At 35.7% G+C, this 27,213-nt stretch overlaps 1 protein-coding gene and 1 non-coding gene across 3 annotated transcripts in view; both read right to left on the bottom strand.

Moving 5' to 3' along the window:
• The window catches only part of GABRG1 (gamma-aminobutyric acid type A receptor subunit gamma1), a 66,023-nt gene that overhangs the window by 28,278 nt on the left and 10,532 nt on the right, over positions 1 to 27,213 (bottom strand). For both annotated transcript variants that reach the window (XM_043572741.1, XM_043572742.1), the window contains exons 2-3: positions 23,877 to 24,025; positions 12,786 to 12,853 (exon numbers count right to left, since the gene is read on the bottom strand). In XM_043572741.1, the coding sequence (XP_043428676.1) occupies positions 12,786 to 12,853; positions 23,877 to 24,025 (217 nt within the window). The remainder of the gene's footprint in view (positions 1 to 12,785; positions 12,854 to 23,876; positions 24,026 to 27,213) is intronic.
• On the bottom strand, positions 11,062 to 11,146 carry TRNAR-UCG. Its single transcript has one exon. It is a non-coding gene; the product is annotated as a tRNA-Arg (tRNA).

Here is a 27,213-nt window from a genome sequence, read left to right as displayed (position 1 = left end):
AGCATGAACGGGGGAGGGGCAGAGAGAGAGGGAGACACAGAATCGGAAACAGGCTCCAGGCTCTGAGCCATCAGCCCAGAGCCTGACGCGGGGCTCGAACTCACGGACCGCGAGATCGTGACCTGGCTGAAGTCGGACGCTTAACCGACTGCGCCACCCAGGCGCCCCTCGATGTACAATTTCAAAGAGTAAGACATCAATCTTAATATGATCACAGACAGCTAAACCCTACAAAGGATACAAATAAAACAAAATTCCCACTCCTTAAAAAATGTATAATATATACTAGTAAAGAAAGAGTTAGATCCTAGATGTATAATAAATAACCAATAATCTGGCATGGGAAAGATCCTTACAACCCTTATGAACCTGTTTCAGTCAGGGTTCTCCAGAGAAACAGACCCCTTAAGATGGATGGATGGGTCAATGGACGGTTGGACAGAGAGATAGCCAGAAAGGATTGATAGATTTACTTAAAGGTAGTAACTGATGAAATTCTGGGGTCTTTCAAGGCAAAAACTGGCAAAGCAGGCCAGCAGGCTGAAGAAACAGAGAAGAGTTGATGTTTCAGTCTTGAACCAGAGTCAGCCTGGTGGCAGAATCTCTTCTTCCTTGAGGGACCTCAGTCCTTTCTCCTAAAGCCTTATCTGATTGAATGAAGCCCATCCACATTACAAAGCATGAGCTGATTTACCCAAAGTCTACTAATCTCAGTGTCAGTCACATCTAAAAGGTACCTTCACAGCAACATCTAGACAAATATCTGGGTACTATACAATAGCCAACGTGACACATAAAATAGACCATTGTTATACAGTTATAGCAGTGGGAGTGGGATATTCATGGATTCAGGAGGCCTTAACAAAAATTATGCATGTGTTTATTTGCTAGATAAATTACAATAACTAGTTTTTGTGGTAGGAAGAATCACATTTCCTCAACTCATGTTTTCTATATAAATCTACACTCTCTTCTTTGTCCCATCTCTTACTCACTCTACCTCTCAGAGAAGTTTGTTCCATATTTCTTAACTGACTAAATCGGGTACATTAAAAATCATTTATTAATAAGTTCTAATCTGTTTTTCATGTGCTGCACCCTGAACTTGATCTGAATGAAATGTCTCAAAATCTTACCGGAAGGTGGCAGTCAGGTAGGTGCACAGGAGTGCCGTCAAAGCGATTTGAGTCTCACCTTCCCAACCCTATTCTACAGCCCCATTTTAATTACTAGTAGGAGAAATTTGGGTGTTTTTTTTTGTTTATTTTATCTCCATTTGCCTGTCTTCTATGAATATTTGTCAGTAGATTCAGAATCCATGCAGAGGGATAAAAATGGGAGAATTATTTATTGGTCCTTTCAAACACAAAATATGCTCCAGAAAATATAGATTACCATTTTTTTTCCATACAGATATTCATTTGTTAAGTTTTCAGATTCAATTTTGGTAGTGCATAAAGATAATGAAATTTGAAATTCTAGTGTTCAACTGGAGGTCTCCCAAAATAAGATACATGATTATTTGCAGAGTAATTCCAAAATGTTACCTACATTAAGGTTACTGCATGGGATCAAACATACAATATTGCCTATTCCCTGCAACATTCATAGGAGGATAAGAAGTATGGACTGTCCTCTTCCAGGGCATCTACTGGTAGGACAAGAAAAGTTCTGGACATGTCAATATCTCCTTCTATCAGAACACCATGAGCAATCCATTACTTCAGATCTTTAAACAATAAGGTCCCCTGGGGCGCCTGGGTGGAGCAGTCAGTTAAGCGTCCGACTTCAGCCAGGTCACGATCTCACGGTCCGTGAGTTCGAGCCCCGCGTCAGGCTCTGGGCTGATGGCTCAGAGCCTGGAGCCTGTTTCCGATTCTGTGTCTCCCTCTCTCTCTGCCCCTCCCCCGTTCATGCTCTGTCTCTCTCTGTCCTCCAAAAAATAAATAAACGTTGAAAAAAATTTTTTAATAAAAAAAAAAACAATAAGGTCCCCTAAACATTTATAAATTTGTGAATTCAACCTTCCATAGTTATGCATGTCTTGTGAAATTTTATCAAAATTATGAGCAACTGATACCAAATATCACATGGAAGGACAATTTCTTGAAAAAATTCTAGGAACTTCCCCAATGCATAGGCATCAAAACGATGTTTAACATCACCACGTTTTTCTGAGATGGATATAAAAGAGGAACAGACATGTCTGCCACACAGGGAGCTGAAGTGAGATACAAAGACAATCTGGAAGGCAAAAGAAAGACTCTCCAGATTCACTATAGCACTGCATCGAGCACCAAAACAGAAACATAAATGGCTGGAGAAAAAGCAGCCAAGTGAGGAATCTGATATATAATCAAGAGAAACCCAAATTATTTTCAGTATGCATAATTGGACTATTCTGAACCCATGAGGTGAGACTGCATTTAAAAAGGGGCAATTTGGTGTAGTGATTGTGGGGTGAATGGCACTTTGGGGAAGACTTCTAGGGATTGAATTCTGAATATAATAATTTTTAGTTGACCTTAAGTAAATTTCTCAGCTTTTTCTTTTCTTTTTTTTTTCTTTTTTGCTTGTCTGTATGAGAGAGAGGAAGTGTGTGTGTGTGTGTGTGTGCACACGTGTGTGAGCTGGGGCGGGGGGCAGAAGGAGAGAGAGAGAATCTCAATCAACCTCCACACCCAGGGCCCAGCCTAACGCAGGGCTCACTCTCACATTCATGAGATCATGACTCCAGCCAAAATCAGGAGTTAGATGCATTTAACTAACACAAGTGTAGCTACCTTCTGTCACCATGCAACGCTATTACAATACCATTGACTATATTCCCTATGTAGTACCTTTTATTCCCATGTCATATTCATTCCAAAACTGGAAGACTATATCTCCCACTCCGCTTTACTCATTTTGTCCAACCTCTATATACCTCCCACCCTTGTGCATTGTTGGCAAGAATCTAAGTTGGTATAGCCACTGTAGAAATAATATGGAGCTTCTTCAAAAAATTAAAAATAGATATACCATATGATCTCATAATTCCACCCCTAGGTATTTACCCAAAGAAAATGAAAACACTAATTTGAAAAGACATATGCATCTCTATGCTTATTGCAGCATTATTTACAATAGCCAAGATATACAAGCAGCTTGTGTCATTGAATGATGAATGAATAAAGATGTCATATGTATATATATGTATACACACACATACAAACACATACACACACACACACACACACACACACTATGGAATGCTACCTAGCCATATATAAAGGATGAAATCTTGCTATTTGTGACAATATGGGTGGGACTAAAAGGTATACTAAGTGAAATAAACCAGACAGAGAAAGACAAAATACCATATGATTTCACTTAGATGTGGACTCTAAAAAACAAAACAAATGAATCAACAAACAATAAAAAGCAGAATCAGACCTGTAAACTCAAAGCTGAAAAACAGCATCTGGCATATAAAAGACAATAAATAGTTGTTTATGGAATAAATGTAGACACCTCCCTGGTGTCTACAATGCATTTGAATTAATCTTCAAGAATTAGGCCAAAATCTCATAAATTCATGGCTAAGTTCATAGTTACAGGTCTTTGATCTAAACTAAAGTCATACAAATATAGGTCAACATGTGAGAGAAGGTTACATTCTAAATGGGAAACCTATAAATACATATCATGACATCTAGAAAGAAATAATCATCATGGGTACTCTTAAAAGCATGGTAGGGGCACCTGGATGGCTCAGTAGGTTAAGTGTCCAATTTTGGCTCAGGTCATGATCTCACAGCTCATGAGTTTGAGCCCTGCATCAGGCTCTCTGTTCTTTGCGGTCAGTGCTTGGCCTGCTTTGAATCCTGTGTCCCACTCTCTCTCTGCCCCTCACCCCCGATACACACACTTTCTCTCTCCCTCTCTCAAAAATAAACATTTAAAAGCATGGTAAGGAATTCCCTGCAACAGAGGATTGGTATTCAAATGAGGGCTCTGCTTCCTAGAGAAGCCCTATCACCAATGAACCATCTGTTTTCCATCTACATGTGCAAAATGCCATTGATTGGTTCAATGCGAGATGGCTAGATTTTTTGTCTGTGGTCTGAGTGTGACAAGTATTCCTGCATCTGTAACTACACTGTATTAAAAATATATTCGTTAACAATAGTATACTTGAAATTTGTTAAGAAGATAGATTTTGTTTTGAGTTTATTCATTTATTTTGAGAGAGTGAGAGAGTGAGCATAAGATGGGAAGGGGCAGAGATAGAAGGGGAGAGAGAATCCCAAGCAGGCTACAGGCGATCAATGCAGAGCCTGACATGGGGCTCAATCTCAGGAACTCTGAGATCATGACCTAAGCCCAAATCAAGAGATGAACACTTAACTGACTGAGCCACCCAGACAACCCAAGAGGACAGGTCTTTCTCTTTTTTTAAGTTTATTTATTTATTTTGAGAGAGACAGAGACAGTGCAAGTGGGGCAGTGCCAGAGAGAGACTGAGGATTGCAAGCAGGCCCTCTGCTGCCAGTGTAGGAGCCCCACATAGGGGTTGAACTCATGAAACTGTGAGATCGTGACCTGAGCTGAAACCAAGAATTAGACACTCAATGGACTGAGCCACCCTGGTGCCCCAAAAGGATAGTTCTTAAATGCTCTCAACACGTACACACACACATACACACACACACATAGAGAAAAGGAAAGAGTAAAGGAAAAAGAAAAAGAAGGAGAAGGAGAAGGAAAAGGAAAAGGAAAAGAAAAAAAGAAAAAAAGGAAAAGGAAAAGGAAAAAAAGAAAAAAAAAGTAACTCTGAGGTGATGGATATGTCATTAGCTTGATTACGCTGATCACTTCACAAGGTATATATACATCAAAACACCAAGTGGTGCACCTTAAATATATACATTTTTGTCAATTACACCTCAATAAAGCTGAAAAAAGCATTTCTTGCTGTAAGAATTATTCTTCCTATCTAAGCAAGATGGAATACTGTATTTAGAAAGAATCTACATGTCTCATGTCTTATTTATATTAATTGCTTTATTATAAATAATAATAATTTTATTATTACATTATAAATAATTACATTATTTATATTACATTATTTTATTATTACATTATAAATAATTACATTATTTATATTAATTACCACTTTATAGATTATTTCCATTGTCCATATTCTTAATGCAGAAAATGAATTTTCTGACACTGTCGTATGCTGCTAGAATGGCATTGTGTGTACTGTTTTAGAAGCACTGACTTCCAGTGTTTACCTCAATAGTTTGGGTATAATTGTGCATATCACAAAGCTGAGTGTTATTAGAAAATCCAAGGCTTAGCACATAATTTGCAGAATTCCCATTATAGAAATTTGCCATAATTTCCATTTTAGCAAAACATCAAATGTCAAGACATTTATACAAGTTTTTCTCCTTTCACATTTTAATTAAATTGTAGAGCAATTGATGTTCATTCATATTCACTGCCAATTTAAGACCTAAAGCTTTAGTATTTTATTAAAATCCTTTCTACTAAAAAATGAACAAATAACACATTGAATAAGAGATAAGACATTTCTTTGAATTATATGCACAATTTTAAATACATGTTAGATAACAGAATGGATACTGATACTGAAAGGGTATATTGCAGTGAGAAGTCGTTGTAAAGAACACTGGCTGGATGGAATCAGGAAAGCATACTATAGTCCCAAAGCTGTGACTTTCTAGAATATAATGCTGACCAAGTCACTTATTCTGTCTCACTGGAAAAATGAGGGCACAAGGCAAGATCATTATTATGATCTTTCTGAGCTCTAAAGTCCAGTGATCATGAGAACACTGTTGATCATGAGAATGTTATAAAATGTTAGAAATTAACTTTAAAATTTTTAAACATAAGCTAGGATAAAGACTGAAATGGACGTGTCGTCTTTCAATGACCCTTCCTCCCATAAAAATACTTCTGTAGGTGTTTTTGTTACTTTCATTTAATCCCATTTAATTTCTGATTGTTGGATATGGCTTCAGGCTGTGGCTGCCAAACCTGGTTGACTAGAAGTCTTTGAAGAACACTTCAAATTTCTGATTCCAGATCCCTGTCATGAATTACTTAACCGAAGTCTCTTGGAACAATGGCTGAGAATTTGGATTTTTCTTTAAAAAACGTATTTATATACAGTTTCGGTAATACAGGGTTGGAAAATATTGCCAAGATTCTAGCCCTTCCTCAATGCATTTCTATACTATATTGACTAGGCTTTTGCATAGGGAAGAAAAAAGTAGAAGAAAATAAGAAAAAGAAAGAAAGAGAGACACCCTTGCTATACAGAATAATAGATCTTTAATTGCAGAAGCTGAGGACATTTGGACACACTTTGGAGTTGATATCTACGAATGGGAAGATTTGTGTAGTTTTCTCTCAAACTGAACCATGTAGACTGCCATCTTTCTAAATACAAGCTCCCTTTATTAAACAGCATAGCAGAACTTGTGTGTGTGTGTATTTAAGAGAAGTATGGTTTTTAACATTCAACTAAAATATGTACCTCTACACAATTTTAGAAAGTAATCTTCTAAAATGAGGAAATAGTAACCCCTTGAAGTTAACGTAGGCCATTGCTAAAGTACCACTACATGTACAGAACTGCCTTTTCCTAGACGTTTATTGTTTGGTTATGTTTTTATATTATTAGCAAAGCATTAACACATATCACTATTCTCCTATAAATACATTTTATATTGAGATACAAAACAATTTTTTTCAAGTGGTTGCCTGTTAACTTTGGGTTCAGTATTGAAAGCCCTTGGTAGGTACCAAATAACTCAAATAATTCAGTTTTAAACAAAGGGGTGAAAAAAGGAGGAATCCAGAGGTATGTTTGAATCTACCATAACAAATGAAAAAGTGCCTTAGGGCAGCTGGGAAGAAGAAAGCAAGGCCAAAACCAGCTTTAATCACATGTGTGAAAGTCACAAGTTGAAACATACTATCTAGATCCTCATTCTGACAGAACTTTCCCTGTTAAAGCCTAGCTTGAGGCCAGAACTACCAAGAAGTACAGGCACATTCTACAACATTCTATATTTACTAATTCATAAAGGACTCAAATTGTAGCTAGCCCAGAGTCTCTACCATGAGGCATATCATTAGAAAAGAATTCAAAATATGCACCTCCTTAATCACAATAAAGTGGGAACATTCGAAATGTTAAATAATGGATTATTAATATATTATGGCACAAATACATTCCCAAATATTATGCGACATTTAATGGTATTTAAAAAAATAATTAATGGAATAACAGTCATGATATAATAAGTGCAAATATACAAAGTTATAAAACAATATATATAATATTGCAGCATTTGGTAATACTATGTACATAAAGCCCCCTTGCTCTGTGCTCCTTCCCTGCTGTCTCTCTCTCTCTCTCTCTCTCTCTCTCTCTCTCTCTCAAAAATAAATAAATAACAATAAACAAATACATACACACATACATACATAAATAGTATAAGGTCACCATTTGTAACTTAAATACATATGGGTTCATACACAGCATTCTTTTGGGTACTAGCCCTTCCGTATTGATCTGATTTGCATTTTTTAGCCATCTTCTCCATTAGGATTTATGCTTCTCTGAAGGAAGACGGTCTTATCTTTTATAACTTAGTAGCCAATGCACCAACTGTCATAATACAGGCAGGAAATAAATGCATGATAAACAAAACCACAAAATAAAAATGAAAATGTATTTGTTTACATCAAATAATAATAATATTATTTTAATAACTTTTAGATATTCAGCTATTAATTTAATTTCTTAATCTTAGAGCTTTAACTTCTTACTTATGGGGCAAATGAGCACACTGGATCAAAGAAGCATAAAGATGAGAATAACATTTGTTTGTTTATAATTTTATATTTGCTAGTGTTCAATCAAAAAGTTCCTAAATTTTATATTGTTTTTAAGACAAAGCTTATGAAAATAAATAGATTTTAGGGTAACAAATGCCAAAAAATTAATATAATATGCAGAAGTTAAAAAATTAAAACCATGGAAACAAGCCTTAAAATATCGTACAAACCAAACAAATAAACTTAAAATTGTTAAATATAAATACATTTCTTCAAGATAACCGAGATTATCTCTTAATATTGAACTATATAAGGGTGCGCCGGTTTCTATAAGTAAAGTCACATCCAAATTATACCTGTAATTTTCTTTCCTTTTTTTTTTTTTGTTGCCTCAGAAATATTTGGAAAGTTTTATTTAAATGGTTTGTATTCCCTTTTAACCAACACCAAAAAGAGAAAATAAGTTACTGCCATTCCAAACACGAGTGTCGCTTCAGAGAGGAGTGGGCATGGATGTTAAGAGCTGGGCAGTGCCTGCTTCTCCAGGCTGCTGTTCCCAGCCCTGCCACTCTGGGGTTGGATGGCCAGTCCCAGGAGTTCACTCATTCCTGGGCCTTGGAAAGTGAGGGAGCAAACTGCCCATCCTGCAGAGAAGGATTTTCTCTCCCCTGCAGGTTGGGACATGAGCATGGTGAGACCTGGTGGTTCTAGAGGTGAGGGGAGTGGAAAGGTCAGATCCGAAATGTTCCATGGAATCTCCAGGGCTTCCAGGTCTGGAGAAATATGTTTGCTAGGAAAATAAGATGCTTTGAGAATTTCTGCAGTCTGTATTCTCTGACTACCCAAGAGAAACCTACTCCGTTGGTCAAAGGGGCAGCAGGGAGGGAGGGGAGCAAAGGCTGGAGGCCAGGAACTGGTCTGGCTCCAGTGAAAAATTCCAGAGGAGAGTGAGGCAGGCAGCAGTCTTTGGTTTCCTGGGTCCTCTTCCTGGCAGCTGTAGAGGCTGTGAAGCCTCCCGCCTACCCGGTTCTTGAGGTGTGGTCTCCCAGGCAGTGGGCAGCACTGAGAGAGGAAGACTGGCCATCTGTCACAGGCTGGTGGGGGCCCAGGCCCTGGGCCCTCAAAATAAAATGCCCAGGAGAGCAGGGCCAGCAGAAGGAGCAGGAGGCCTGAAGAGGATCTGCTTCTCCAGCTGGCCAAAGCACAGTGGTCGTGGCTGTTACCGACGCAGGCCACATAAACCATTGTGTGGGGAAAGTAGTTCTGCTTATGATTGCCATGCAGCAGGTGGGGCCCTTGGCGAAGACCACTACATCTTCCCTGCCATGGGTCTAAGGGCACAGGGGCACGGCAGATTGAGCCTGGTGTTTGTTGTGAGTATAATCCACTATGGAAACATTCTCTTACTCACGCCTACCACCTTGTAGCCAGGCCCATTGCCACACAGGATGGCACTGGAGGGCTTCTGGTCCGTGTCGCTCGCCATGGGGGCCAGACCAAAGATAGAGTCGCCACAGGGGTTGGAGGTTGTATCCGCCAAAGGTGAAGATGTGGGAGTGGTCCTCAGTGAAAAAGGTGAGCTTGTTTTCCAGGGAGATCATGGTGCCTGCCTGCGCAATTCCCCAGCCCATCTCCACCGCCTGGTGCAGTGCCTGCTTGGTCTTTCCCTCCAAACTATACCTGGAATTTTCACCTATGACTGTTTCTGTACTTATCCCCCTTGTGCTTACCCTCCTGTTAGACACCCATAACGTCATCCTGGATTGCCTAGAACTCTTAGTGATTTCCATTTGAGTCAGAGAATTGCTGCACGTGTTGAATGCTGTCTTAGCTATCAGAGGGTAAGCTGGTATTGTTACATTATCCTGAGATATTTATTCAGAAGAGTAACAACTCATAATTTTCCCAAAGCCCCCAAAATGAAGAGGTTAAAACACATTTTAATTCCAGGCTAATAACCTCTTTTAACATTATTTTTCCTTTAATTCCAATTGTATGTTTTTGTTCTCTTTCTTTTTAAGGTTGTTTATTATTATTCAGGTTTTTTTTTTTAATTTTAACTCCAGTATAGTTAATATATGGTGTTATATTAGTTTCAAGTGTACAATATAGCGATTCAACAATTTTATACACTGTTGTGCTCATAAATTACTCAGAGTTTTAATTAGAGCACAAGTAGTTGAACAGCCTTCATCCAAGTTACTTTATTTTTGTTCAGTCTTCATTAATGCCTCTGTTACTCATTTTGAATTTAAATGTAAACTATAGAAATAATCTATTTATTGACTAATTTCTTCAGTGGTCAATTACTGAATATCCTAAGTTTTGATAGTGAAACCAAAATTGAAACCATTAATCTAACCATGAAAAAGAAAAAAGGAAAAATATATCTTACTGTAGAATAATGTTTTAGGTCTTCTCAGTAATTTACAGAGATACCATTTTATATAGCCAAGCTGAAAAACAAATAACCGTTGTACATGAAACCAAATTTTGGCTAATTAAAACAAATAAAACCATTACACTATTGCATTAACTTTGTTCCTTACCAGTAACTTAAATTTGTGAGTAGTTAACAGGGGGAAAAAAAGAACACCCTCTCCTCCTACTTGCTTAATTACACTCAAGTCTGCTTGCTCTAGGACACTCACATTCAAAGCAATTTTGTTCATTTTATGAAAACTGAATTCTAATTTTCCTGCATTGTTTAGATAAAACAGACTTCCAGGTAAACTGCTTCTTATTAATCCCCAGTATGACAATGTTTCCCTTTTAATAAACATTATCAATTATTCCATGTGTTTTTTTTTCCCCTCGTATGTGCTTTTAGTATCACCAGTTTAAATAGCAACTTCATTTAATTAGCTTTTTAAAAAACTATCACTGGCCAGGGTTACAAGTGTGTAGTTTGCCCTACTGGGAAAACTAACTCTTTAATCCTATGGAACTTTTATACACAAAAACACCATAGAAGCCTCTCAGTAGCCATTCTTGTCAAAACATCTCTGGAATACTAACAAAGCCTTAAATCCTATTTCTCTTTATTTTAATGACCACATTTTTAAATATTTATTTTTTAAAAAAATTTTTTAATGTTTATTTGAGACAGAGAGAGATAGAGCATGAATGGGGGAGGGTCAGAGAGAGAGGGAGACACAGAATCTGAAGCAGGCTCCAGGCTCTGAGCTGTCAGCACAGAGCCCGACGTGGGGCTCGAACCCACGGACCATGAGATCATGACCTGAACCGAAGTCAGACGCTTAACCGACTGAGCCACCCAGGCGCCCCAATGACCACATTTTTAAAATGAATTCAACAAATTGAAAACAAGAGCCCAAGACAAAACACACACAGTTCAGAAAACGTAGCCTTCCATAAACTGCAGTAGGGTTGTTTTCTTTAAGCATTGGTTAATTAGAATTAAACATTATGTAAGATTCTCCTAAGGAGAAAATGAGCATTTTGGTAATCAAATTTACATAATGTTGATACACACAAGTATATAGAATGCTTCATCTTTACAAAAATCAACTATTTGTTTAGGAATTCGATTTGGGCAGAGCTAATACTCAAAAACTTATTAGAGCTTCCTTTTTCCTTGGTTTCTTTGCCACTGTTTTATCTTCTTTTTGTTGCCAGCTTTGATGTTTCATTTACTACCTCAACTTCACTTTTCAGGTCTTTCAATGTATGTGTTCCTTACGGTCTGATATTTATTCCTTCTTTCCTTCTCTTTAAGATTGTTTTTCCCATCTCTCAGAGGTTTAGCTAATTTCTGACAAATACTTGTTCTAGCTCTTTTTCCTGAGAGTTAGCTCCTCATTTCGGATTCTCACATTCAACTTCTTTCCACAGCCAATTCATATTCATTTGCAACAAGGAGACAAGGATGTCAGTTATGGTGTGGCCAAAATACTGTCAGTACAGTAGTCAATGCAGGCAGCTGTGAAAGCTAATGACAATTGCGTGAACATCATATTAAGTGAGAGAAAACCTGGGGCTCACAGTAATACTGTAGGAATCAGCAGACACAGGCAATTGTTAGGCATGATGGTTATTCAGATAAAACAGTGGTTAAGATCTATAATAAAGACATGATTTGACTGTTGTACTAATGGATAAATGAAGTAAGAGAGTAAATCAGCAGTCTTAAGAATTATCTTTAGGTGGTGTTATGGGCTGAATTGTGTCACCCTAAAATTTATATGTTAAAGCCCTAAGCCCTACTCCCTCAGAATATGAATTTTAGATTGCCCCAGAATAGAAGATCTGTTGCCCAGATTAAAGCAACCTCTCAAGTGGTCTCTCTAACTCTCTTAACTGGTCTTACCCATCTTCTACACTGTTATAATGGTGATCTATTAAAATATACATCCACATACCCTCCTGATGAAAAGCTTCCAGTCATTTCTCTGATCCAAGTGGTTATAATTCATGCAACACACGGCCTTCTGTTATGGCTTGGAAGACTATCTTTAATAAAGACCTTAAGCATCTTTCAGCCTCACTTCCTCACATATCACCTTATGTTCCAGTGTTATCAAACTGCTGGAAGTTCCCCTGATCCTGTTAGGTTGTTTCATTTCTCCATGACTCTGTGTGTGCTCTCCACTCTCCCAATAAGTCCTTTTCTTCTCTGTTTTCCCTTCAGTCCTTCTGGTTCTCTTTCCAGATTTCTACAGATAATTTTTTATGCCTTGGCATCGCTCCTACCAAACACAGCACTTCGGAATAACAGACTACACAGTCATAGATATGGAATATTCTAGCTCTAGTCCCTGAACCTGGCACACAGTAATTTCACAAGTTGCCCTGAGCTCATTCAGAATTAGCTATCAGAATTAGTCACATAACCATTTTTTTTGTGAAGGTATATACTCAAGAACTCTATGGCAGACAATTATTTAATATTCATTACTCACCATATTTATGGGGTCAACTGGTCCAATGCTGTTTACATAAACATCAGTTTCAATTACTGTGGGCCTCACTGCAAAATACCAACACAAAGAGTGGTCAAAGGTAAGATCAGAAGTTGTGTTAAAGAAATTTTAGCTTTAATAAATCTTCATAAATAATAACATTTACCATTTAAATAGTAAAATATCCCTCATTAGAAAATGAGGAAACATAGCCCATTACAAAAACACAAACACCTTTTCAGTTTACTAATCAATTATGTATGTAAAAATTAACACTTTTAACTAAAATATTTTAATGTACAACCTAAAAGTGTTATAAATATTTAAATCATTCATTAAAATTAACAAAGTTAATTCAATAAAAATTGCTAGATAATTTGCTTTCTGCAATATTATAGGATTTCAGAATTGGAATGGGTATTAGAAGCTAAATATAAAATAATCCTACTTAATGCATATCAATGGTGTGCTGGTAAATGTTTAACAACAGCCTTGCTCCAGTAGTGGGTGGGGAGGAAGCCTTGATTTATCGTTCTTACAGATATCCATGGGTGACTATTCCCACAGAGACTCATTTAAGGATACCAATGGGAAGTTGCTGAAAGCAGACTTGGGACAATATCAAGTAGCTATTGTGAGCGAATATAAGCATGTTCTAGCACACAATGGACTTGAAGCATGGTTCTGAGGATTAAAGAGATAATGTCTGTCAAGCATCTACGTTCAGGTCTGATTCTTATGGGGAGCTTCATAAATATTTGCTGTTACTTCTTTCTCCCGTGTTAACAACGTTCCTTTAGGTTGTTTAAGTTGGCTCCAGAGTTAGGTGTATTTTTTTTTATGTTTTTATTATTTTTGAGACAGAGAGAGACAGAGCATGAGCAGGGAAGGGACAGAGAGAGAGGGAGACACAGAATCGGAAGCAGGCTCCAGACTCTGAGCCATCAGCACAGAGCTCGATGCGGGGCTCGAACACACAGACTGTGAGATCATGACCTGAGCCGAAGTCGGATGCTCAACCAACTGAGCCACCCAGGTGCCCCAGAGTTAGGTGTATTTTTATCTAACTTTCACAGAGTATATTGTAGAGATATCACTATAGAGTTCATCTATTGTGTTTCATACATAACCATTTCTGTCTTTCCAGTTGGTCTTAAATGGTATATACTGTATATCATTGTTTTTATATTCTATCAAAATGTGTAGTGCAGGTCAGCCTTTTAAATGTTGTCAAATGACATGATTAAATAAACACCTGCAATGCCACCATATTTAATTGTGCTTTTTTGTTTGCCGTGAAAAACATTGTCACGTAGTTTCTTTTATTCTCCTTATCCTACTAAATAAAACATAAAGGGTTCATTTATTGATTTAGCCAATACTTGTTGAGGAGTGAATGTAAAGCGTTCACAAAGTAGATAAGAAGAAAACCATTTCAAGAAGAAAACCTATTAGATACCTCACAGAGATTTATAGAGAGATGATGCAAACAAAAGAAAACAGAAAAAAAAAAAACACCTTGTAGATTGAAAGTTTCTATACCAAAGTAGCATGTTTAGTAGTATTTACTCAGCTCCCCTTGCTAAATTTTATCTGATTTCCCATTTCTTGCCTAATATTTATCATTCTTACAATTCTGACACTATGTTCAACCTCTCAGGACACACATCCACCTCTAACACATAGCTGAGTCCACCTGTCAGAGTCTCTATCCTGCTCCAAGGCCCCTGTATTGGAAACTTCCAAGCTAGAGGGTCTCCCACGCCAGCAAGATTCAATGGAATAATTGAGGCATTTGGCAAAAACAGTGCCTAGAGAATTTTGAAACAATGTTAAATTTTACCATTTGTGATTAAAACTAAACTACACTTAGAAAAACATAATAACATTTACATAGTTTGTTTTTCCTCAAATAAAGATTTTAGTAGGTGGCATATATATTTCCTTACTAGAAAGATAAATGAGATTTGCTAAAAGTAGATTTAGTATGCAAAACTTTAGGTCTGTAGACCTGTACAATACATGACTGTGTTATTCAATCTGCTAGCCAATAATTATATTTTGTATAAACATAAGGTCACATGATTTATAGAAGGCTTTATAAAGCCTGATGACTTCTGAGATGATTTGCCATTTATTTTTGACTATGAAATGAAGCCAATAAATACCATACAAAATTAAGATAATTTTGGTCAGATTTACAGTAATGGATTTTATGAAACCCAATTAATAAAAAATAGGTTGATTCGTTCCATATGTAAGTATATATATTGCCAGTTAAAGCAATTAAAGGCAACGTTCAAACTTATTTAATTAGATTATTTTTCAGCTCATCTGATAAATCAACAAACACTAAACATCTCTTTACTGCATGATAGTAAGGGCTGAACATTGTCTATGCCAAGAAATAAGATTCCTGAAGACATTTCTATATACAGGATGTACTTTTCACATTTACAGTGTAGAACATTTTAGATTTGAGTGATCTATCCTGGTTTCCTGATATCAATATTTCCTTAACCAATTATAAGACAAATATATGTATACTATAAAAGTATTAACTCTTGCATTAGGGCATAGCCACACAGAAATATTTCATGAGCAACATAAAACAAGTCCATCTGGGATGGGACGAATGAAGAATCACATTTAGTGAGTCCCATGTAGAACATAGCTATTGATGAAGATATTCAATAAATAACTTAACAAATATATATTTGCATACCAGGAGTATAATATCTTTGGGCTCTTTGTATTTCACTCGGTTCTTTAAACTTCAGGCCCAAAACATGAGGAAGAATAAGCCTGCAGGTGGACTAAAATATTTCAGATTAATTTTGAAACTACAGCTAGAGATGATATCCTTCAAAATATACAGTAATGAGGAAAACAACAGAAATCTGCATTGTTCCTTAATAGTGACTCATTACCACTTTTATTGCTTCATACTATAAACAATACTTGTGGGTGAAATCACTGAAAATATAGGCTTCTTGGAAGAGTAAATATTTTTTCTTAGCACCGTGATTTTCTCAGTCCAAAGTTGTTTAATTTGCAGGGGTGGTATTTAAAAAAGAAAACTAAAAGGACGTTGTCATTCCAGGCTCATTAAGTGATCATTAGAAAGTGGCCATAGACTATGTTTAATTCTTCAACACACATGGAAATGAGAGATCTCCTTTTTTTGTGACAACATAACAATGCTGAAAAAACATGTACTTCCATAGCAAATTACATTTTTCATAGATGGAAGGCAGGTAGACGACACTGGATTATTTTTGCAAAGCCCCTCTCCGCATTGTGATTCTAAGTACTTTGCTTTAAGTATCTCACCAGAATATAAACTCTTGGTGGGAGTGAATATATGGAAAGAATAGACATTTTGGGCACCTTAAAGAAAGTGCAGAGAATAGTATGAAGAAGGAAAAAGAATTAAAAAAAAAAAAAGAAAGCAGTGAGGTCAATGAAATTTCCATGTTCAGCTTCCAGATAGCTAAAACCAGATACCTCTTTTCCAGACATAAAATAAAATGGATTTAAAAAATATTCTCTTCATAATCATTTTTAACCATGTTTTCTTGGATGACATATTCAAATAAAGATATCTTTGGCAGATCATGTAGCTTCTGGGTCACTTTTTTATATTAATTCCGATTAATTAATTAAGGTTAATTAAAAATTAATTCTGGTCAATTAAAAACTCTAATCCTAGAACATAAGTTTAACAGTCTTTTCCATTAAAAAAAGAAACAAACCCATTGATTCATATGATACCATTATAACACACTGACTCTGAAAGAACCATAATTAATGTTTTTCTTGCCATAGAAAAGACAGCAGGGGTTCTCAACCCAGATACTTTTTTGGGTTTGGGTCCAGATACTTCTTTCCAGGACTTGCTAACAGGGAAATGTCAACTAGCACTCACCATTTCCCTCTGCAGGTTACATATGGGCACATAGGTATTTGGCTATGTGTGGATGAAAAGGTACACATGGGTAAATAAGTACTTAAGTGAGTCTAATACTGTAGCCACAATACTAACACAAAAATCCAGAAAAGATACTAACACAAATTTTGGATAGAAAAAAATGCCTACAAAGAGCACTTCAACAGTCAAGTCATTTATTATGGATACAGGTAAAATGCTACTATGCATGGTACATATGCTTACTTAAATAGAAATTAATCAAATTAAAGTAAAACTGTATTCTCTTAGCCAAACAAACAACATTTCAATACTCACTAGCCAATAACCAATTTAAGTATCCAATGAACATATATGACAATTTTAATATATATTTAACTATCTATTTTAATATAACTTAATTTATGGGGGCACCTATAAATTAAGGTGGCTCAGTTGGTTAAGCATCTGACTTCAGCTCAGGTCATGATCTCGCAATTGGCAGGTTCGAGCCCCATGTCGAGTTCTGTGCTGACAGCTCAGAGCCTGGAGCCTGCTTCAGATTCCATGTCTCTGTCTCTCTCTGCCCTTCCCCCATGCTCTGTCTCTCTCTCAAAAATAAATAAACATTAAATTTTTTTAATATAACCTAATTTATATATATTTAATTAAGCATATATATATTTATTTACTGAAATTGTCTTCTTAGGAAAATATAAGATGGGCCTCTTGTTCTGTAGTTAAACATCTCTGTAGGCAGCAGACTTAGCAACCTGCTCCTGCTCCTACACCTGATCAAGGTAAAAGAAACAGAGGAGCCATGGGTTCTAGAGAGAAAAGCAGTGGAGTATCTTCACACCCATTCTTTTGTGTGTCTAGGATATTTTAATTTCTTGTGGGCATAATTCACATCAAAAGAAGCTGACTGGGCTAGAAGGATCTCACTAGGTTTTTGACCCAAGAAAGTTGTGCACCAGCAGCACACATCTCATATCTACTGATGGAAGGGCTAATGCTGGTGAAAGGTAGAACCATCTAGGTTTCCCAGGTCAAGGAAGTAAACAGTATAAAACGCCTATGAACAAACAACAGAAAACAATCCTACCCTCCTACTCATAAACGTTGTTATTTATACAAATGCCTCTCAAAGGATATCAAGGGCTAATTAGGATTTGCCTGAAATGAAGTGGAAACTAACAAGACAAAGGTTTCAACTGCATCCAATGAAATGAACAGGAAGACCATCCCCCTTGGTAGTTCCTGCATGTTCCCATCACTAAGAACCTCAAAGACTTAAGCAGATGGAATAAAAGAGCAGATCACACCTCCTCACCACCTCACCCCACCAAGTCCCTCTCTAGTAGCACTTGCTACTAGACCTCCCATGGTCTACTCCCATGGTCTACTCCCATGACCTAGGAGAGTGATAGCATTAATTCTGTTCAGATATTAATTTTTAGATTAGCTCAAACTATTTGAATCACTAAAACTCCTTGGAAAGCCATAGACCCTATCCTAATAGTTGTTAAGAAATAAAAAAAAGAAGATTCAACATAGACTAGTTGAAAATTCACTAGAATTATACAACCTTTTAATGTTAATTTGCCTTAAGCTTAGAAGTCCTCAATAAGTTGACTGTATAAATTTTCATAGCATCAATGAAGAGTAAAGATAGCAATGAAATTCTGGACAGAGAGGAATGCCTGCAAAGGTCACCTAAACAAGTCAACTATTCATTATGTATACTCTGAGGTACACAGATAAAGTGCTACTATGCATGGTACGATTATCAAGGTTCTTGGGACATGTTTAATCTACACTATTAACCAAAGTGATGATGTCACAGATGTACATAGAATTTGAAATCCCATATCTTGATCTGAAATAATATACTTTAAATGTAAATTGATGAAATAGAGCTATCAAAATACCTACATATGGAATAAAAAAGACTATATATACTGGCTTCTATTCAGAAAATATACATTCAGCAAATATTAAGTGAACCTTATGCTTCAGGCATTGCTTTAACAACTAGGGATATGGTGATTTCTACTTTCAGGGAATTTATTTATTGGAAGAAAACAGACTATCAACTAATAATAGTGAAGTATAATAAGTAAAATGGAACTACAGTTTTCTGCTTCTTGTGGTAAATATTTGGTATCAAACTAATCTTCCCAATGAACATAACTATAAAATTTATTTAAAAATTTTAAAATTATTGAAAGAATCACACAGCAGCTAACAAAATCAGGATTTGATGCAACAATTTCCTTGAAGGATTGGAAATGCAGTGATGTAAGCTCTACATTATGCTGGCCACTTTTCCCCATTGGTGCATTTGCTGTTTTACTGCACAGAAATGGCTTAGAATTTGCATCTGCCGCATTGGGCTGGAGAAACAAAAATTGAAGTTAACGTCTGTCCAAACAGCTATGACTTCTCTGCCAGTCAGAGCGGCTACAATGAACAAATCAGGAGACTATAGATGCTGGAGAGGATGTGGAGAAATGGGAACACTCTTGCACTGTTGGTGGGAATGCCAACTGGTGCACCGCTCTGGAAAACAGTGTGGAGGTTCCTCAAAAAATTAAAAATAGATCTACCCTATGACCCAGCAATAGCACTGCTAAGAATTAACCCAAGGGATACAGGAGTGCTGATGCATAGGGGCACTAGTACCCCAATGTTTATAGCAGCACTTTCAACAATAGCCAAATTATGGAAAGAGCCTAAATGTCCATCAACTGGATAAAGAAAATGTGGTTTATATACACAATGGAATACTACTTGGCAATGAGAAAGAATGACATATGGCCTTTTGTAGCAACATGGATGGAACTGGAGAGTGTTATGCTAAGTGAAATAAGTCATACAGAGAAAGACAGATACCATATGTTTTCACTCTTATGTGGATCCTGAGAAACTTAACAGAAGACCATGGGGGAGGGGAAGGGGAAAAAAAAGTTAGAGAGGGAGTGAGGCAAACCATAAGAGACTCCTAAAAACTGAGAATAAACTGAGGGTTGATGTGGGTGGGAGGGAGGGGAAAGTGGGTGATGGGCATTGAGGAGGGCATCTGTTGGGATGAGCACTGGGTATTGTATGGAAACCAATTCGACAATAAATTTCATATTAAAAAAAGAAAAAAAGGAACCAACAGAGAAGAATTTAATCAAACATTCTACCTCCAATTTCTCCTTAAGGTATTTACTAATTCCTAAATTGTGCATATGCACAGTGTGATGCTAAGAAACCAAATATAAATCAGAATCTAAAATAATATGTAGAGATTTCAGCTATTTCTGGCATATGTGGGGCCATCAAGGAGAGGGGTTCCTAGTACAAACCTCAGGCTGTCAGTGGAAACACTTCAAATGGTTATGCCCTGAGGAAAAGCAAAGTTTTACAAAAAGAAACACACCAGTTTGGGCCAAATAAAGGCAATTTCCTTAACTTGACTACTAAAACAAAATTAGAATCCTCTCTGGAAGGAAATAACATCATCTAAGTCTCCATTATTTTTTTTTAATTTTTTTTAACGTTTATTTATTTTTGGGACAGAGAGAGACAGAGCATGAACGGGGGAGGGGCAGAGAGAGAGGGAGACACAGAATCGGAAGCAGGCTCCAGGCTCTGAGCCATCAGCCCAGAGCCCGACGTGGGGCTCGAACTCACAGACCGTGAGATCGTGACCTGAGCTGAAGTCGGACGCTCAACCGACTGAGCCACCCAGGCGCCCCTCCACTATTTTTAATATACTCTACTGGCATTCAATAAAAAATTAACATACAATAAATGAAACAAGCAAATCAACTTAAACCAAGACATAAAATGAAAAAAAAAATTTTTAAGTTACACAAGTGATCAAGATACTGTGATTATCAAAGACTAAAATAATTACAGCTAATATGTATAAGAAAATAGATAAAAAGATGGCAAATTTGATAAATACTTGAAATACTTTAAAAATCATTTGCAAATACTGCAAGTAAGAATTATTGATCCAGAAAAGAGGCCAATAATAAAAGAGAATGAGGGGCACCTAGGTGGCTCAGTCACTTAAGCATCTGACTCTTGATTTTTGGTTCAGGTCATGATCTCATGGTTCATGGAGTCAAGCACCACAGTGAGCTCTGCACTGACAGCACAGAGCCTTCTTGGGATTCTCTCTCTCCCTCTCTCTCTGCTCCTCCACCATTCACACTCTCTCCCCCACTCTCTCTCAAAAATAAAATAAACATTAATTTTTAAAAAAAGACTTAGGGAAAACGTCAAACATATGTGCAATGGAGTCACAAAGAAATTGACTTAGAAAAAATATTTGAAGAAATATTCACGAAGAATTTTCCAAAAGCAATCAAAGATTCCAACAAATAGATTCAAGAAGCCCTATGAACTCTCCCAAATACCAAAAACAAAACAAAAAGTCTGGGGACCTTACATAAAACTGCAGAAACCCAAAGACAAAAAAAAACCCTGAAGAGATAAAAGATAGTTTATTTCTAGAACAGCAACATTGTTGTTGAAAAGTGATTTTCAACAGAAATAATAGAATATAGAATAAAATGGAGTGAGGTTAATAAAATTTGGAAAGGAAACAGCAACTATCCTGGGTTTAAATGTTAACTGAAAATATCATTCAAATGAAGGCAACATAAAAATATTTTTCATGTAAAAACAGAAATAATTTTTTGCCCTGAAATTTACACCAAAAGAAACACTGTAAGGAATATTTTTTCTAAATGGGGACACAGTACTGAAGAAAGTAAAGAATAACAAATGGGATAATTTCATGGTAAAAACTAATTGCTTTCAAACACTTTGATAATAAGAGTGAATTTTGGTATTTCAAAATATAAAATAAAAATACATGGATATTTGGGGCACTTGGGTGACTCAGTCAGTTAAGTGTCTGACTCTTGATTTCGGCTCAGGTCATGATCTCGTGGTTCATGAGATACAGCCCTGCATTGGTTTTGCACTGACAGCATGGAGCCTGCTTGAGATTCTATCTCTCCCTCTTTCTCTGCCTCTCCCCTGTTCACACACTGGCTCTCATTTGTGCATTCTCATTCTTTCTCTCTCTCTCTCTCTCTCTCTCTCTCTCTCTCTCAAAATAAATAAACACTTTTAAAAGTTTTTAAAAAAGAAATGACAAAAAAGGGAAAAAAACCTCAGATCTTAAATACAAAAAATATCGCAAATGTTATTATGAAACAACTTAACACTAGTAAATTTGAAAATTTATACTCCTTGAGAGGTTCAGCCTACTAAACCTGATTATTAAATTCATTGAACCAGCACACCTGGATGGCTCACACTCTGTTGAGCTGGTTTAGCGTCTGACTCCTGATATGGGCTCAGTTCATGATCTGTGGGATCAAGCTCTGAGTTGGGCTATGTGCTGATAGCGTGGAGATTGCTTTGGATTCTCTCTCTCTTTCTCCCTCTCTCTCTGCCCCTCCCCCGCTTGTGCTTGCATGCACTCTCTCTCTCTCAAAATAAAATGATAAATAAACATTAAAAAAATAAAATACAGTAATTGAACTGTTAAAATTTTTTTCCCAAATCAAACTCTAGACCAGCATGACTTCCCAAATAATTTTCCTGAATATTTAAGGAAAAAAATATCATCCATTTTAGATAAACTCAGAGATGAAAAGGGAAGTAAACCATAACTCATTTTTAGATGCTATCATGATCTCAGTTCTGCAACTAAAAGAGACATTAAATAAGTAAAATAAATGGCTAATGTCTTTCATGAACATAGATACAAAATTCCAACACAAAATATTATCAAATTGAATCTAGTGATATTTTATAGTTACCATATCACAACCAACTGGTATTTGTTACAGAACTGCAAAGTTTTAAAAATCAGACAAAGCTACTTATAGAACAAACAGTAAGTAGAATAAAGGGCAAAACACAATCAATATGATTGTTTCAGTGGTTGCACAGAAATTATTCAAAACATTGAGGAAAAAAAGAATTCTAGCAAATAAGAGAAACTAACAAGCATCTTAAAAAAGAATCCTACAGCAATCATACCTAATAGTGAAGTATGAATTGCTCTCCCTGATACCAGGAACAATCCAAGACTATTCAAAATGTACTCTAGTCCTACCCAATTCAACATGGCATGAAAAAAAGCATAATTTTGGAAATAAAGTAAAATATTCTTTGTTTGCAAAGTAGACACTATTTGCAATGCAGTAATTATTTGTAATGGTCAACTATCTTTATAGAAAATCTAGAAGAATATAACACTAAATGATTAAAATTGATACAGAAATTTCACAAGGCTTCTGAAGACAAAAAATATGCAATTTAGCCATTTTTATATATATTGCTAATGTAAAATTAGAAAATAAATTTTTAAAAATGTATTTACACTTACAACACAAAATCCAAATACATAGAATTAAATCTAGTAAAATATATTCAACATTTCTTCACAGGAAACTATATATACATATATACATATATATACATATATACACATATGCATATGTATATACATATATACATATATACACATATGCATATGCATATGTATATATATACATATATATATGTATATATATATAGAGAGAGAGAGGGATGATGCTTATGAACTTGGTATGGTAAAAATTCAATATGGTAAAGATTTCAACTTCTCTATATTGAGCATAGATTTAATGCAATCCCAATGAAAATGTTGGCTGATCTATATTTTTTGTTTGTTTTAAAAAAGTCATGGGGGGGCACTTAGAAGTTAATTATTATAAAACTTACACTTAAATACAAATGACTGACAAGAACAAAGTAAGATTACCTGCACTATTACTGGCTTAGAATTCATTAATTAAAACAGTGCTGCACGGGCACAAAACTAGATCCCTACCTACCTTTCAAATAATCTCTTTTAGGAAATATCTCTCAGCTTTTCAGGCAGTTTTATCAAAACTTTGCTGTTGTACTCTTTATTGTAGCAGTTGTAAAATAATTATATCAAAAATATTTATGTCTTTCTTCCCACATCAGACTGTGAATTCGTAACACTGCCAATTTAACTAATAAATTATCAAACTTAGTCTCTGACATACATCAGACACTCAAGGAATATGAGTTATATGATTAAAATGACATCAGTAAATAAGATTTTCATAGTCCCCAAACAGATAATTCAAACTTACCTCCTATATCTGGGCGAAGTTTATTGTCATAGCCTTGAAGCAACGAGTTGAGAATTTGTGTTATATCTCCTTCATGAATCTTTGGTGCCAAGACCCAAGTTTTGTTCACTGTTAAATCCTCATCATCTTCGTCATCCACTTTATCAACACTAAATAATTCAAAAATGATAGAAATTTCAACAAATTGTGTACTTAAAAAACACAGTTTAAGATAATCATAATTCTTATTTCTTTGTTAGGAAGTAGTAAGAGGAGAAAAAAGCATTAAAAATATTTTACATTCAGTAAGACTGATACTTTCTTCATATGAATCATGCTGATATAATAATACTCAAAAATTAAGAATTCAGTACAAGAAGTGTAGCACATAATTTTTAAATAATAAGTTAAATCTTGACCACATCCACAGTTGTCATTTAAGGTCATAGAGATTATGCACTGGAAATGTGAATGATGGTCTTAGATTTGAGCAGTATAGAATCTGCACAACTGTTTATGGTGACTCAACCACAACACATCCCCCCCAAAAATTAAAAGGTAAATAAATACAGGACAAGTTGTAATAATTGCTGTAGTGAGATATTTAAAAATGCATGTGTAGAAAAGAAGAATAAAGGAAAAAGTATTCAATACATCTATGCCTCTTCTTTCAATTCAGAAGAACCTAGATATCATATTCTAAGAACTTTTTCAGAGATTGTCTTGTCATCAAATCTTGAATGGGTGACTCACCTGACATATATGAAGGGGCACACGACTATCAAGTTTTATGAACAGAAGTGAAACTTTAGAAACCAAATAACACCATTGCTTTCATTTTGTAAATGAGAAAACTGAAGACAGTAGGGAACTAGCCAATGCACAAACTCACTTTTATTAGGAAAACTGAAAAACAAGTCCTAACTAACTCTTCAGTTAATGCTTCCTACTACACCCCTGTGTTTAACAAGCATAAGGATGCAGCTTAATCCTGCGTTGTGGTAGAAAATGCAGCAATATAGATATTCATCTACAATTCATCAGAAGTAACAAACTACTCTTCATTATTCATAAAGAATGCCATCCTCAAATGAGTATGATCATCCTAGACTTAACACCTACTCCAGCAAATCTCAGCCCTCCAGTGAAAAAGGGTCAAAAGGATAAACACTTACATTGGTGAAATTAGGTAAATCCAAAATATATCAGTTATTTCCAAATATTTCAGAGATAGGCTTCCCTCTAGCAGTAAACATGCAAATTTATCTCAGTATCTTTAGTTTATTTTTCCACACTATCCATTTAGATTTCTTTTGCTTTGGACCTAAAACATCTTCGCTAATGCAGCCTTCTCCCTCTTTATCTTTTAAAAACTTTTTCCAGTTTTATTGAGATATAGCCAATGTATATTATAGTACAAATTTAAGGTGTACAACATAATTATATGTATATTTAAAGATAAATAAGCTTAATTAACATCCACCCTTTTTATTCTTAATGAGTACAAATTAACATTATAAATGAAAACTTCATCTTTAAAGTATCGACTAGTCATTTCTTCTCCATTGTAATTTTATTGATGGTTATTATCAACAGATAATGGAGAGGACTATTATTCTCAGTATTTCTTCTCTCCTTCCTGTCAGAAAATTATACTTCTCACTCCACTGACTTCTAATTTGGTCATGTGACTCGAAATGCTCCTTCCTTGCTGGAGGATTGTACTTCCCTGTTCTACTGAATTCAGGGGTGGCCCTGTGGTTTGCTTTAGCTAATGGAATATATGTGGCCTGCATCACTACCGAGCAGATTTGATGTCAGAGCACAGTTCATCATATCTCTCTTGTCTTTCTGCCAAATGACCAGAAACATGTAGAAGCTACTCCATTACTTCACTCCCAGAGCGAAGGCAACACAGACAGAGCCACAGCTGATCTACAAGGGACATGCATCCTCAGTGAGAAACATTGAGTGTTATAAGCCACTGCGATTTGGGGGTACTTTATTACCACTGTATACAACTTAAATTCCTACGTAAACTCCAATGGTACATTTAGTTAACAGGTTTTCAAGGAAGCACTCATTTATATGATTTGTATTGCTGTATTTAACTTCAAAAAGTATACACTACTGAAATCTAGCTATATGATCATCTTTAAAATAATTTATTTTCTCTCAATGAAATATACACACACCTACATTCATTCATAAACGAAATCACTAAAAATAGTGAAGTATTAAGAGTCCCTGCTGGTGTGTCCTCCAGGAACATTATCTTATCCAATTAGAATTGCTAAGATATTGGCAACAACCCAAATTCTAGAGCATCCATTTCGCTTAAACTCCCAGTTTATGGAGTGAAACATCTGGTGGTTTGAAGCAGGCCACTGAACATAGAAGCAGTCGATCTTTCTTTGAAATATGATTGTAGTCAAATGGAAGTTTCCATGAAAAGAAAAATAAAAGCCTTTTCTATTTTTTAACAGTAGCAATGTCCTGATAATCCCAAAGTACAAGTTCATAGTGATTTATAGTTCTCTTTTCCCAGCTGGCTTGAAGGTAATATGAGACTCTCAGTGCTATCACAAAGCTAACTGTCCTCATTTTTGGCAATAATAGAAAGGAAATTTCATGATGGTTAATTTTTCTGTATCTTCCCTCCAAGCTTTCTAAATTACCTTTGGAATATTCATTAAGTATGTGAAGACCTTATTGGTATTATTTTGGTGATTAAAAAGTACTTGTCATAATTTTAAAAATAATTCACATAGTTGATCTGATGTCTCATTATCTTTCACAGGCTGGGGGATATTTGTAATGTTTACATATGTTGAGTGACTATTCACATAGGAGAAAGATGTATGATTTTCTTAGGTAACACTGAGAATTTCTTGACTCATGCTCAAGCACTTCTTTTAAATAATTTAAGTATAATTTTATAGTTAGTGGAAATACATTTAGACCACTGAGTATAAAATTTTAATAATTGTTATCTTAATGATTGACATTTTTATTGTTACTATCAACTACTGAATACCTATAGTGCATCATTAAGTTCTTAGCATGTTTTAGTAATTGTGTGCTATGTTCTTTCCACATTTTATGTCATTTAATCCAGAGTAATCCCACGAAATAAATATTAATGTTTCTATTTTACAGATAAGAAAAAATAAATTTCTAGAATTTCCAGGATACACCCTTTTAAAAAATAGAACCAGGAATATTGATTAATTTGAAGACTTGTTTTGTCTCTCTCAATTTTTTTCTTTTTTTTTTTTTTTTGGAAATTTCCATAATATCATCACATTTTATCTTCATTAAAAATTTCAGGATGGTTGGACTGTGAGTTTTCTAATTC

This window comes from Prionailurus bengalensis, chromosome B1 (genome assembly GCF_016509475.1).
Source record: "Prionailurus bengalensis isolate Pbe53 chromosome B1, Fcat_Pben_1.1_paternal_pri, whole genome shotgun sequence".
Classification (NCBI taxonomy): Eukaryota; Metazoa; Chordata; class Mammalia; order Carnivora; family Felidae; genus Prionailurus; species Prionailurus bengalensis.
The sequence above is the reverse complement of the archived record's forward strand: the minus strand, read 5'-3'. Positions and strand labels throughout refer to the sequence as shown.